General features: G+C 42.5%; 1 protein-coding gene across 10 annotated transcripts in view; it reads left to right on the forward strand.

The window, feature by feature from the left end:
* DENND2B (DENN domain containing 2B) overlaps window positions 1-13,211 on the forward strand; it is a 156,770-nt gene that overhangs the window by 101,832 nt on the left and 41,727 nt on the right. For all 10 annotated transcript variants that reach the window (XM_081790310.1, XM_081790311.1, XM_081790308.1 and 7 more), the window contains one exon: window positions 3,660-3,764. In XM_081790310.1, coding sequence (XP_081646436.1) covers window positions 3,685-3,764 — 80 coding nt within the window. In that variant the 5' untranslated portion in view covers window positions 3,660-3,684. The remainder of the gene's footprint in view (window positions 1-3,659; window positions 3,765-13,211) is intronic.

Consider the following 13,211-nt stretch of genomic DNA (forward strand, 5'->3'; position numbering starts at 1 on the left):
GATATTCATTTGCAAATATCTTCTCCCATTCCATCGTTGCTGTTTAGTTTTGCTGATTGTTTCCTTTGCTGTGCAGAAGCTTTTTATCTTGATGAGGTCCCAATAGTTCATTTTTGCTTTTGTTTCCCTTGCCTCTGGAGATGTGTCAAGTAAGACATTGCTGCAGCTGAGGTCAAAGGGGTTGCCTGTTTTCTCCACTAGGATTTTGATGGCTTCCTATCTTATGTTTAGGTCTTTCATCCATTTTGAGTATATTTTTGTGTATGGTGTAAGAAAGTAGTCCAGGTTCATTCTTCTGCATTTCGCTGTCCAGTTTTCCCAGCACCATTTGCTGAAGAGACTGTCTTTATTCCATTAGATATTCTTTCCTGCTTTGTCAGAGATTAGTCGGCCATACGTTTGTGGGTCCATTTCTGGGTTCTCTATTCTGTTCCATTGATCTATGTGTTTGTTTTGTGCCACACTGTCGTGATGATTACAGCTTTGTAATACACCTTGAAGTCCAGAATTATGATGCCTCCAGCTTTGGTTTTCTTTTTCGACATTACTTTGGCTATTTGGAGTCTTTTCTGGTTCCATACAAATTTTAGAATTGTTTGTTCTAGCTCTGTGAAGAATGCTTGTGTTATTTTGATAGGGATTGCATTGAATATGTAGATTACTTTGGATAATATCAACATTTTAACAATATTTGTTCTTCCAATCCATGAGCATGGAATATTTTTCCTTTTTTTGTGTGTGTCTTCTTCAATATCTTTCATAAGCTTTCTATAGTTTTCTGTGTATAGATTTTTTTTACCTCTTTGGTTAGGTTTACTCTAGGTATTTTATGGTGTTTTGTGCAATTGTAAATGGGATCAATTCCTTGATTTCTCTTTCTGCTGTTTCATTATTGGTGTATAGAAGTGCAACTGATTTCTGTGCATTGATTTTATATCCTGCAACTTTGCTGAATTCGTGTATAAGTTCTAGCAGTTTTTTGGTGGAGTTCTTGGGTTTTCCACATAGAGTATCACATTGTCTGAGAAGAGTAAAGACTTCCTCTTTACCGATTTGGATGCATTTTATTTCTTTGTGTTGTCTGATTAGATAACAGTGGTAAGAGTAGACATCCTTGTTGTGTTCCTTATCTTAGGGGGAAAGCTCTCAGTTTTTCCCCATTGAGGATGATATTAGCGGTGAGTCTTTCATATATGGCTTTTATGAACTTGAGGTAGATCCTTCTGTCCCTACTTTCTTGAGGGTTTTTATCAAGAAAGGATGCTTTATTTTGTCAAATGTTTTTTCTGCATAGTAACATTTGTTTTTATCTGTCTGTTTGATTATAGCCATCCTGGTGGGTGTGCAATACCCAAGGGCAATACCTTCTTGTAGTTTTGATTTCTGTTTCTCTGATGACTAGTGATGTTGAACATTGTTTCATGGGCTTATTGGCAAATTTTACAACTTTAGAGAAATGTCTATTCAAATCCTTTGTTTACTTTTTTTAAGTTTATTTATTTTGAGAGAGAGAGAGAGAGAGAGAGCATGGGAAGTTTAAGTTTATTTATTTTGAGAGAGAGAGAGAATCCCAATCGGCCCCGCACTGTCAGCACAGATCCTAAGGTGGGACTTGATCCCGTAAACTGTGAGATCATAACCTGAGCTGAAAACAAGAGTTGGATGCTTAGCTGTCTAAGGCACCCAGGCACCTTCCTTTGTCTACTTCTTAATTGAGTTATTTGTCTTTTTATTATTGAATTGAAAGAATTCTTTATATATTCTGGATATGAGCTCCTTAGCAGATATGTGATTTGCAAATAATATCCCCCACTCATGGGTGTCTTTTATTTATTTTTATTTAAAAATTTTTTTTTTAATGTTTATTTATTTTTGAGAAAGAGAGAGAGAGAGGGAGAGAGAGAACAAACATGAGAGAATCCCAAGCAGGTTCTGCACTGTTAGTGCCGAGCACAATGTGGGGCTGGAACTCACGCACTGTGAGATCATGACCTGAGCCAAAACCCAAGAGTCAGATACTTAACCGACTGAGCCTCCCAGGTATCCCTCACTGTCATTATTTAGAAGTAAAATTGATTTAAAAAATATTACTCTGTATCCTGAAAACTTGCTTGACTTTATATATTAGCTTAAGAGTATTTTAGTGGAATCCTTTGGATTTTCTGTGTACAAGATTATACCATCTGCAACTAAGAGATAATTCTACTTCTTCCTTTCCAATCTGGATGTACTCTTAAGTTATAACCTTTTTCTTCCTTTTATTATTTTAGCATAAAATAATGTTCCCTAAAGGATAATGATATATTAGCTAACTCTTTACAGTACATGAATGGATATTTTTCACTTTGTCAGTACTTAAATACCATAACATATATTACTTTTATCTTAATGGATATTAGAAAAAAATGATTGCTCATAATTTTATGGTGTTGGCTCGTATGTTACTTTATCAGGATATTCTTCCCTAAACATTTTATTTAAAATAACAGATCTTCAGGGGACCTGGGTGACTCAGTCAGTTAAGCATCCAACTTCAGCTCAGGTCATGATCTCTTGGTTGGTGAGTTTGAGCCCTGCATTGGGCTCTGTGCTGACAGCTTAGAGCCTGGAGCCTGCTTTGGATTCTGTGTCTCCCTCTCTCTCTACCCCTCCCCTGCTCATGCTCTGTCTGTCTGTCTGTCTGTCTCTCTCTCAAAAATAAATAAACATTAAAAAAAATTTTTTTTAAATAACAGATATTCTTGGTGGGGGGCTGGGTGACTCAGTCGGTTGAGCATCCGACTCTTGATTTTGGGTCAGGTCATGATCTCACCATTTCTGAGTTGGAGCCCCCACATTGGGCTCTGCCACTAACAACGCGGATCCTGCTTAGAATTCTCTCTCTCCTTTCTCTCTGCCCGTCCCCTGCTCGCGCGCTCTCTCTCTCCCTCTCAAAATAAATAAACATTTTAAAAAAGTGAAATAAGATAAAATAAAATAACAGATCTTCTTTACTCTCCATCTACCCTGCATCATTTTCTTCTTCGTACCACCTGTCATCACCATACGTATTATACACAAATGTACACTGATGTATCACACATATGTGACATGTGCAGGTTTATTGCCTGTTTCTCCCCACTGAGATGTAAGCTCCCTGAGGGCAGAGACTTTGTTTCATTCTTTGCTGGATGGCAGTGCCTAGGACATGGGTGCTCAGTAAACATTTGTATTTGTTGAATGACTAAATGATTACTTGTATAGAACAAGGTTAAACATTTTGAGACAAGCAAGTCTGTTTCAGGTTGATTCAAGAAAAATGCTGAATAAATAGTTGTTCAGGAGGTATGCAAATAAGATGGAATTTGTAAAGGCTCTATGGCATGCTAGAAGTTTGGGACTTCTAAGAAACAAAAAGAGGTAGGATGGAGATGGAGTTTTGTCATTTTCTGTGAAGTGGTAAGTTATCTGTTAGCTCCTAGACTCATTCCCTAACTCAGATCAGGGGTCCCTTGAGGCTCCTCCTAAGCCATAACACTTGGAATTAAATATATGTGGGAAAGTGGTTCCTACCACCGCCACACAAACCCTCTTGGCAGTTTTGGAGGTCATCTGGAAATGTTTGAGGTGCTTTTGGCTGCCCATGGAAACTTGGCTTATAGGCCTTGTCTTCTTTGCAGGGCTCTGGGTTTTCAGAAAGCCGAAATGACCATGACTGCCAACAAGAATTCCAGCATCACCCACGGAGCTGGAAGCACTAAGGCCCCTCGGGGGACTCTGAGCAGGTGAGCAGGGGAGCACTGATGGGGGAATGGGGCTCACTGGAGGGTGGCATCAAGGGGCAGCCATATGGCTTTGGTCCAAAATGTAAATGATTATCATCATGACTCTGACGGTCAGCCAGGTGAATGATCCTGGCCCAGCTCATGCTGACACTGAAGCAAAAGCCATCTCTAATATATATGCCATTTTTCAGTTCTGTAAGTGTTCATAGGGGAGAACAAACAGGGACCCTAAAACAGACTTTGATTTGTGCTGTTGGAGGAGCCTAGGGCTCCAGGAATGGAGCCAGCAAGAAGCAGCTGACGTTCTCCTGGCTGTATCCTTTTTCCTAAGATGGGGACAGCTTGGGGGCTGTGCCTGAGCTAGGCTACACTGTAGTGAGGGAAGTTGACCACATTGGGGTTAGGGGTGGAGAGGCAGTTACACATATTAGCACAAGTTCCAAGCAGAGAAGTCCAGATTCTACAAGAATATAGCCTGGGCTGTAAACAAAGCATCTTGGGAATTTTACTCAGCATAAGCTATAATCCACTTTCCTGGTTTTGTTTTCTTTTTAAAAGTGGGAATGTAGAACAATAGAAAAGCCACAGATTTTGAAATCATATACAATTGGCTTCAAGTCCAGCTCTGGATTTGAGATAGTGAGATCTCAGGACACTTTCTTATGCCCTCTAAAATCTTAGTTACTCATCTACGAAATAATAATAATAGTACTTATCTCACAGAGTTGCTGTGAGGATTAAATGACATAATATATGTCAGTGCTTAGTGTAGTGCCTGGCATAAAGCTTCTCAATAAATATTAGCTCCTTCCCTATGATGGGATAAAAGTTTCCAGAGCTGAAAGATAGATGTACTGTTCTCACCAGGGCTTCACAAGTTTTGGTTGAGGCTGGATGCTGATGTCCTCGAAGAACCTCTGGGCTCTTTTATTAAAGCCATGTACCTTTTCTAGCCTCTTCTGCTGAATCTAAGGTGGATAAATTTGACTTTTGGGACCTCAACCAGTAGAATGGATAGCTGTGAGAAGGATGCTTAGCTTAGGCTGGGATAGGGCTAGTTCCTCTCTGCGTGTCTGGGCTGTGCAGTGCCAGGGTGAATCTGATGGGGTGTCTGTCCAGAGCTGGCGGAAGTTGTTTGGTTCATTCAGAACTGGAATCAAGATATGGTTGAAAGAATGGAACACTGCACATCGTCCCTAAAGGAGTGACTGGTGTGAACGAGGCAAGAGGAGTTTCCTGTACCACACATTCGAGGTTTGGTCCCAGTGGAAATGGCCTGGATGGACTGTGTCAACCAGACAGAGATTGGGAGATTCTGGAACTTAGGCACACAAATTGGATAGCCACTTTGTGGCAGCAAGACCAACAAGAACAGCCCCTACCTCCTGCCCTTGCACCTCCTCTAACCTAGGTAGAGTTTCTTGCATACTCGCGTCCCTGAACTGGGTGAGCCAGAGAATGGCAGGGACTGACAACTTCTTGGGTAAAACAGGTAGAAAACCTGAACTCTCCCAGGGCATGTTGGTGGCCACAGCAGAAGCAGATCTAGATATTAGAGTCTTTATCTCCCATTGTCTGCTTCTGGGGAACCTCTTTGCTGGGCTCTCACCGGTCTGGTGGCATGTGTTACTGAGACTGAGTTGGCAGATGGAGACTGGGAACTAAGATTCCCATTTTTTTTTTTTTTTAATATGAGACTGTAGCAGTAAAATAAGCATTATTTGTGATTGTATAGTTTTATTCTTAATTTTAAAGAAATAGTGTATTTAGGACCTGCATTAGAATTACCATACCAGCAGCCTTCAACTCCTTTAAATATTCATTTTTTTTCTTCCAATTTCTACTATGTGGGGGATGGAATGGGAGATGGAGGTTTTACAGCAAGTCACAAGGCAGAATCTGGGCCACTGACAGGTACCTGTTTCTGTTTGGAAAATACATACCTACATGTTTTAAATATTTTTAGAAATTGCTCTTCCTTGAACTTCCTAGCATGCTTGCCATCATAACATGATAGATGATGTTTGTAAATATCTGAGCGTCTGATGTGCCTAAAAAAAGAATTCTTCCAGCCTCCCCTCTAAGTGTTCACTTCCTTTCTTTCCTGTCATATTTCTGCTTCCCTTCCTCCCTCCTTTCCTGGGCTTTTAGCATGGAGTCACAGGCCTCTGTGGCTGGCTGTATCCTCTCAGAGGCTACCACTTGGACTGTGGGTGCTATTTTGAAATTGTCATCTGGTGGTTTCTCTGGCTGTCTTCACCCCCAGCCATTTCTAGGGGGTGTTCTTTGGGCTGAGTAGGGCACTAAATCACCAGCTCATTTAGGAAGTCATTGTCAATGAACTCTGAGGGCTTTGCTCTCAGGTGCCAGGTTCTGTGGTAGACAATGGGGGACAAAGAAGAATGACCCATTCTCTTTCGTCAAGGCATTTACAACTTGGATTAATGACCTTGGCACCTGAATTTCTTAGTCTGACCTTTCAATAGATGTTTGGCAGTGACCCAAGGCCCTTTTTATCATTGCTAGCCCAGGGGTCTCAGTGGGAAAAGACTCCTTGGTGTGATGGGAACTTTGGTTGGGAAGTATGAGGGTACTAGGGCTTGGGAAAGCTAGGTGGTTGACTTCCTGACTGCTTTGGGGACCTCCACATCATCCACACGGAGGCAGAGGAATCCAGTGGTACTAGGAGGCATTTGTATCTCACTTTGGGGGTAGAAGGTACTCTGGGGCACGGAAAGGTGGGAAAGGTGGGATGGGACCCTGTGGAACTGTCAGGATAGGTATTTGCAAGTTTGTGCCCTTAATTTGAATGAGATTTCACTTGAGCCAATATGGGTTAAGGATCCTGGACTCCATTCTATTTGTGTGTGGGGGGGTGGGTGGGTGGGTGTTTTGCTTATTTATTTCCTTCCTTTTCTTCTGCAGCCCAGTGTTCATTGGCAGGATACACAGGAGGAAGAAATCTAAGCCTTTTCACTTGACCACCAACGTTTTGTTCTTTGCTATGTTTTGGTCTCTTGGAGCAGGTTTCCCTTTCTCTTTGTTGATGGGGCAGGAGAGGCACACTGTTTCACCCTTAGCTGCCAGATACACCCTCCCACAGGTTGTTCCCACTCTAGCTCGTATTCATTTCTGGGAGTGGGAGGTGGGAGTCTCAAAGGTCCCCTGGATCTCAGAGGCCAGGCTTCATGATGCTGGTGTTGATGACCTGGGGTGGGACTAGAAGCAGAGTGGTGACTTGCAAACAAGGAAGTGTTGTGTGTAAAGCGAATTCAGCCACCTGTGTGGGGTGAACTTTGTTTGCTACTTGTTGCCTTCCAGGAATTTCACTTGCGTTGTAAGGCCTGGCAGGCAGCAGGGGGTGTTCTCAGGACACTTGTTATGCCTGCCGATTTCCTTAACAGCTTCTGCACTGTGAACCTCCAGCACCCGGTTGTTGCCACATGGAAATATGGGCAGTCGGTATTGTGTTTGGGAACCTTGCCTCTGGATGTAGGTGCAAGAAACCTGGGTGCCTATAAAAATGTAGACTTCTTGGGGGGTCAAGGACTTTGATTGACTTCTTTCCTTCTCCTTTGAGCTTGGAACAATGCCTGTTCTGTGGAAGATGATAACTATTTTTGGCCAGTTGATGAGATGTCTGGGCAGTGAGCCTGTTGGAGAATAGGCTGCTGTGCTGTTTGAATCTTTATGGTATCTTCCTAGTAGGTCTTACCAACTTTGGGCTCCCTTTCCATTCAGTCCAAAGACTTTTAGAAAAGCAGAACTGAAAATAACCTTAGAGCTCATTCAGTATTAACCCACTTGTTTTATAGATTGGGAAGCTGAGACATAGAAAAGAAGAGGTGCTCCCCCCAAATACAAAGCTAATGGGAGGATGAACTCAAGCCTAGCTCTCTTGATCTTCTATTATTTTATTGTGCCACTACATTCACCTCCCTCTAAACATTCCTGGAATCTCCCTGCTCAAAAACTATTGTCAAGTAGGATATGGTCAAACTTGGCCTGGCTTGTAAGGCTTTCATAAAAAGCCCTGATATTTCTTTCTACTCTTACCCTTCACTATTGCCTAATGCAAAACTTGCATTTCTGCCAGTCTAGATGCAGATGTTCTTTCTTTCCCAGTGCTTTTCTTAACTACCCAGCTAAGAAAGATTTCTCCACTCTCTGTATTCACACTTAGAATCCTGAGTTTGGAGCCTCCAAATAGCACTAATCATATAGTAGCTCGTAGAGTGGATATTTGTGTGGGTCTTTTTCCCCCTACTCAATTAGAACTCTTTGGAGGCCCAACACATACTCTTTTGGAATGTTAAAGTTGGAGGGGTCTTGGGATTCATTTGGCTCAATTACTTGATGTTACATATGAGGAAGCTAAAACCTACATAGCTAATTGACAGTAGAACTGTAAATTCAACTTATATTTACAGGTTTCTGTGCAGAGGGAGACACTGATTTGTAGTGAAATCCAGAAAGGTCTTGAGATCCCACTGCTAAAGTGGACACAGATCTGGACCCAGTGCCTGGATTTCAGGAAGAGGGTAAGAGCTAGCAGATAGGGAAAGTCTCCTGAGAGTACTGGCTGTGGGTAAAAAAGCAGGCTACCTCTCAGGAGAACCTCTGGCCTTAGCCCCCCATTACTTGAGATGCTTCCTAGAATCCACCCATGATGTCATCAGTATTTGTCTGGTTATTTATTGCTACATAACAAACAACCCTAAACTTAGTGGCTGACAACATTAATAGTCATTTATTTTGCTCACAAATTGCAATTTGGGTAGGGCTCATTAGGAAAAGCCTGTCTCTTTTCCTTGCAGCATTGGTGACGCAGTGGCTGGAGGCTGGAATCATCTGAAGACTTGTTCACTTACATGTCTGACTGTTGATTCTGGTGGTCAGCTGGGATCTCAGCTGCAGAACACCTACGTGTGGCCTCTGTGTTTGGTTGCATGCTTTTACAGCATGATGTCTGGATTCCAAGAGTGAGCATCTCCAGAGAACAAGGCAGAAAATGCATGACATTTTAATGACCTAGCCTCAGAAGTTACATCGTGTTTTTTCTGTTTTATTCTGTTGATTAAGGAGATAACAAAGGTCTGCTGAAGTTCAAGGTAAAGAGCTCTGCACGGCAATTCCAACGTGGGGGTGTGTGTGAGGGTGTTCCTCCACACCACTAAGCAATTCTCTGACATCAGCTTGGTGCCCAACAGTTCAACTCAATTCTGAGACTATCTACCAGAGATACCATCAGATTCCACAGGTTAAGGGCTCGGTTTCATAAGAGGGCCCTTTCCTTCAGATGCTAATCTCAAGCCCAGGTTGTTACCTGTGCTCTGACCAACTGGCTAAAACATCAGAGGTTCCCACAACTCTCCTTGAGTTCATTAATTTACTAGAGTGGCTCACAGAACTCAAGAAATACATTTACTCATTAGATTACCAGTTTATTACAAAGGATATTAATAGATATGAATCAACAGCCAGATGAGGAGATACATAGGGCCAGGTCCCAAGCAAAGGATCTTCTGTCCTGGGGAGCCTGGGCCTGGCATAGTGGCATGTGGAAGCATTCTGATTCACCAGGCTGGAACCTCTCTAAACCCTTCCCTTTTGGGTTTTATGGAGGCTTCAGTTACACAGGCATGACTGAGGATGATCATGGGCCATTGGTGGTTGATTCACCCTCCAGCCCCCTCCTCTCCTTGGTGTTCAAGGGAGAACAGAAAGTTCCAGCCCTCTAATCTCAAGGTTGGTTTTCCTGGCAAACAGCCCTCAGGTTTAGGTGTAGTCCAAAAGTCACTTCATTAGCATAACAAAAGACACCGTCAACACTGTCATCACTTAGGCAATTCCAAGGGATTTAGGAGCTCTGTGCCAGAAATGGGACTAAGACCAATTACATATTTCTTACTGTAAATCACAGTATCACACAAGAGGAGGGAAACTAATTCCCACTTGATGAGAGGATTATCAACATCACGTTGCTAGAAGGGCATGTGAGATAGGGTAGGTTGTGGGCACTCTCTTTGGAAAATACAATCTGCCATGGTCTGCCCTCTGATCACAAAAATTCACATCCTTCCCAAATGTGAAATACACTCAGTCTCTCCCCTAAGATCCCAGGTCTCCTCCTTTTAATGGCATCAGCTTAAATTCTAGGATCTTGTCATGTAAGTCAGGTCCAGATATAGATGAAACTCTTTGGGTGCAGTCCCTTTCATTGGGTGCAGTTCCTTGAGTACTGTTCCTCTTGATGTGAAGACCTATAAACTAAAGAGAATTTATATCTGCCACCCAAAATACCCCGGTCGGACAGGCCTTGAGTAACCGCTGTAGATACTTCTTTTCAGAAAGGGGAACACTGGAGGCCACACAGCTGTTAGGGGTCCATTGTAATTCTTATATTCAGTGAGGGCACAAATTACCAATTCCTTGATTAGGTCTTGGTTTTACTGCCTTGGAGGCATTTACCTTGTCTCTGGCTCCATCCTCAGGGCTTTTGGTTATCCCAACTCTTATTTTTCCTTTTCCATAAAAAGTAGTCCATTCTTACAGGTGAGTAGTTTTCTCCAACTGCTTCATGTGCATAGTATTTCAAGAGTCCAGAGCCTTCCTTTCATTTTACTGTCTCTGTGCTTCTCAGTTCCAGCTGATGATATAGTTCCTTTAAAAACTTTGTGAGTTTCTTCCGAATCACTTTATAATCCACTGCAGTAGACAAAAGGCACATGTACAAATCACCTCACCATGAGTCCTTTCCCACTTTGGGTTCTCTGTGAGACTGCTTGGTTCTTAAGAGTCTTAGACGCTTTACTATTTACAGAGGATCTGCCAGGCCTACCCTTAAAATTGTTAGAAGGCCTTTTGTGTGTCTGTCTGTAAGATTTAATGAGACAATGCTTGAAAACATTTTTTAGGTCTTGACAAGGATCTTCCAGTCCCACTCCAGATATTTTTTTAAAGAGATTTATTGAAGGATAATTAAAGTATAATAAACTGAACAGTCTTAAGTATACAGTGTGATTAGTTTACACATTTATGCACATACACACATGCAGTAAAACTGCCCCCACAATCGGAAAGCCATTTCTTAATTAGGGACTTTTTTCTTGTTTGGAGAGACTGAGACTGAAACAAGTGTTATCTCCTAACACAGAAAGCCCTTTCCCATTTATATTTCCTTTTTTGGCTCATCTCTTCTCTCTCTTACTATATGCAGCTAGAAGTCAGATGGCGCCTTAGCACTCTACTTGGAAATACCTTAAGCGAGTTCATTAAATTAGGTATATTTTCTATTTTCCATGTCACCACTGGTGACAGGATTAGCAAACTTTCCAATGTTTTTTGAGGGTCCCCTTCCTCTAGCTTCTACTAACATTTTCCTTACTTTCCCTTAAGTCCCTCCTGATAGCCAGTCACTCAGTCCCAAAGTCACTGATTTAGGATTTTGTTTCAACAGCACTCTGTTTCTAGGTAACGAAATCTGTTCAGTTATCTACTGCTTTATAACTATCCTGGAATTTTATGGTGTAAAACAACCATTTTATTATGCTCACAGAGTCTGTAGCTTAGGAATTCAGACAGCACTGCAGGGATGGCTGTTTCCTGCTCCATGATGTCTGGGTCCTTGGCTGGAAAGACTTCACGGTGTAGGGTAACTCATTGACTAGGGGCTGGTATTACCTAGAGGTGTCTTACCTTACGTGTCTGGGGGTTGATGTTGGCTATTTCTGGAACCTCAGTTGGGACTGTTAGAATACCTATATGTGCCCACTCTGTGAGGCCTGGGCTTCCTCACAGCATGGGAGACAGGAAGTAGAAGCTGCTGGTTTCTTGAGGCTTGGGCCTGAAAATTGACAGACTCATTTCAGTTGTATTCTATTGGTCAGGCAGTCACAGAGTCCAGATTCAAGAGGAGGGGTCATTTTTATAGGAGGCATGTCAGAGAATTGGGGGACCATATTTTAAAACCATTACAAGTATCTTTAATATGGTTTCCTGAAACTACATTTCTCTCCTTGTTGGCTTTGCATAGTACCTGGTTCTGTTTTGTAAAGCAGTTTCATTTTTACCGGGAGCTATTCCTGTAAGGCATAATTTTTACCTGCCTCAGGGAGGGCTTCTGTCTTGTAACTGCTCTGTACTACTTAGGGGACTTAGGGCCCCCCCCCCAGAGAAGAGCTCACCAATCCTCTTTATGCTTCCCTAGAAACCAGCTGGAAGGCAGGCAGGTGTGACTTTGGTAGATTCTTAGATGTACTTTTGGAAGTGAAAAGGTGACTCCGGTTCTGCTCTGACCCTACCTACTGTTCTACCTACCCTGACAAGCTGTGATTGATCTCAAGAATCTCTAGAGATGGTGGCTCATATGAAGCCCCACTTGGTGGATGAGGCTGTCCTGGGCCCTGTTGTGGGGGTCCAGCCATTTGAGATGAGGTTGCTTTGGGAACAGGAAGTCCAAGTTGTGAGAGTTTCCCTGTCCTTTGGCTTTTTATCAGGACCATCCCAGAGTGGGATCTCAGTGGGAGTTATTGAACTGAGCACCTGCTCTGGCCTGGGGAACAAACTTTGGGACTTGCTGACAGGATTCAGGCAGACTTCCTCCCCTTTCTCCTCCTGTGTGACTCAGAGTATGGCCTTGAGGGAATACGGTGTGAATGTCACCTCCAGAGTTGGGGCAGTCACTGCGTGGTGGTAGGATCCTGATGTCCACTGAGCCAACAAGGGCCCACCTTCATTGAACAGCCCGAGAATGGTGGATGGCCAACTTCTAGGCAGTTTCATTCAGAAGCAGGCTGGACACTTGTTTGGTAAAGACTAAGCATATTGGAAGCTGGGCTCTGTATAATCTTAATCTGTAAACAGCCTCACTTGATGTGATCTACAGCCCATCTTGGTACCTCTGGGGCTGTTTCCTGGACCCATAGGAACCTTCCCCAACTGGCCCCAACTTGGTTTTCTTCCTGATACTGATACTCTCAGAAGCCCTGTCACCAGAACATGCTGAGTTCAGAAATCTCTTGTCATCAAGGACTAATTAAAGATAGCCTTCCCTCCCAAAGAGTCCTTGGGTACATTTGGCATCCCTCAGCATGAATGCGTGCTGCTATATTACTGGAGAATGGCTCAGATCACTAAGCGAAGGGTTAGGTTGTATTCTTATAAAATAATACCAGAGGAAAGGGCACATAGTTTGATAGTTTGCATTTTAACTCTCACTTTCTGTCTATGTACACACCCACACACACACTTTAAATTTTAAATTTTCTTCTTTAAATTTTTTTCTTTAAATTTCTTTTTTTTTTAATTTTTCTTTAAATTTCTCTTTCCATACCCTTAGTTCATACTCTTTGTTTCCTACTCACTTGTCTTATATATTTGTCTGTATGTGAGTATTTATGCTCCTCTGCTCCTTTGCATTCTCTCCCCTTTCTTCTCTCTTTCTCC

Source organism: Panthera onca, chromosome D1 (assembly GCF_046562875.1).
Source record: "Panthera onca isolate mPanOnc1 chromosome D1, mPanOnc1 haplotype 2, whole genome shotgun sequence".
NCBI classification, from domain to species: Eukaryota; Metazoa; Chordata; class Mammalia; order Carnivora; family Felidae; genus Panthera; species Panthera onca.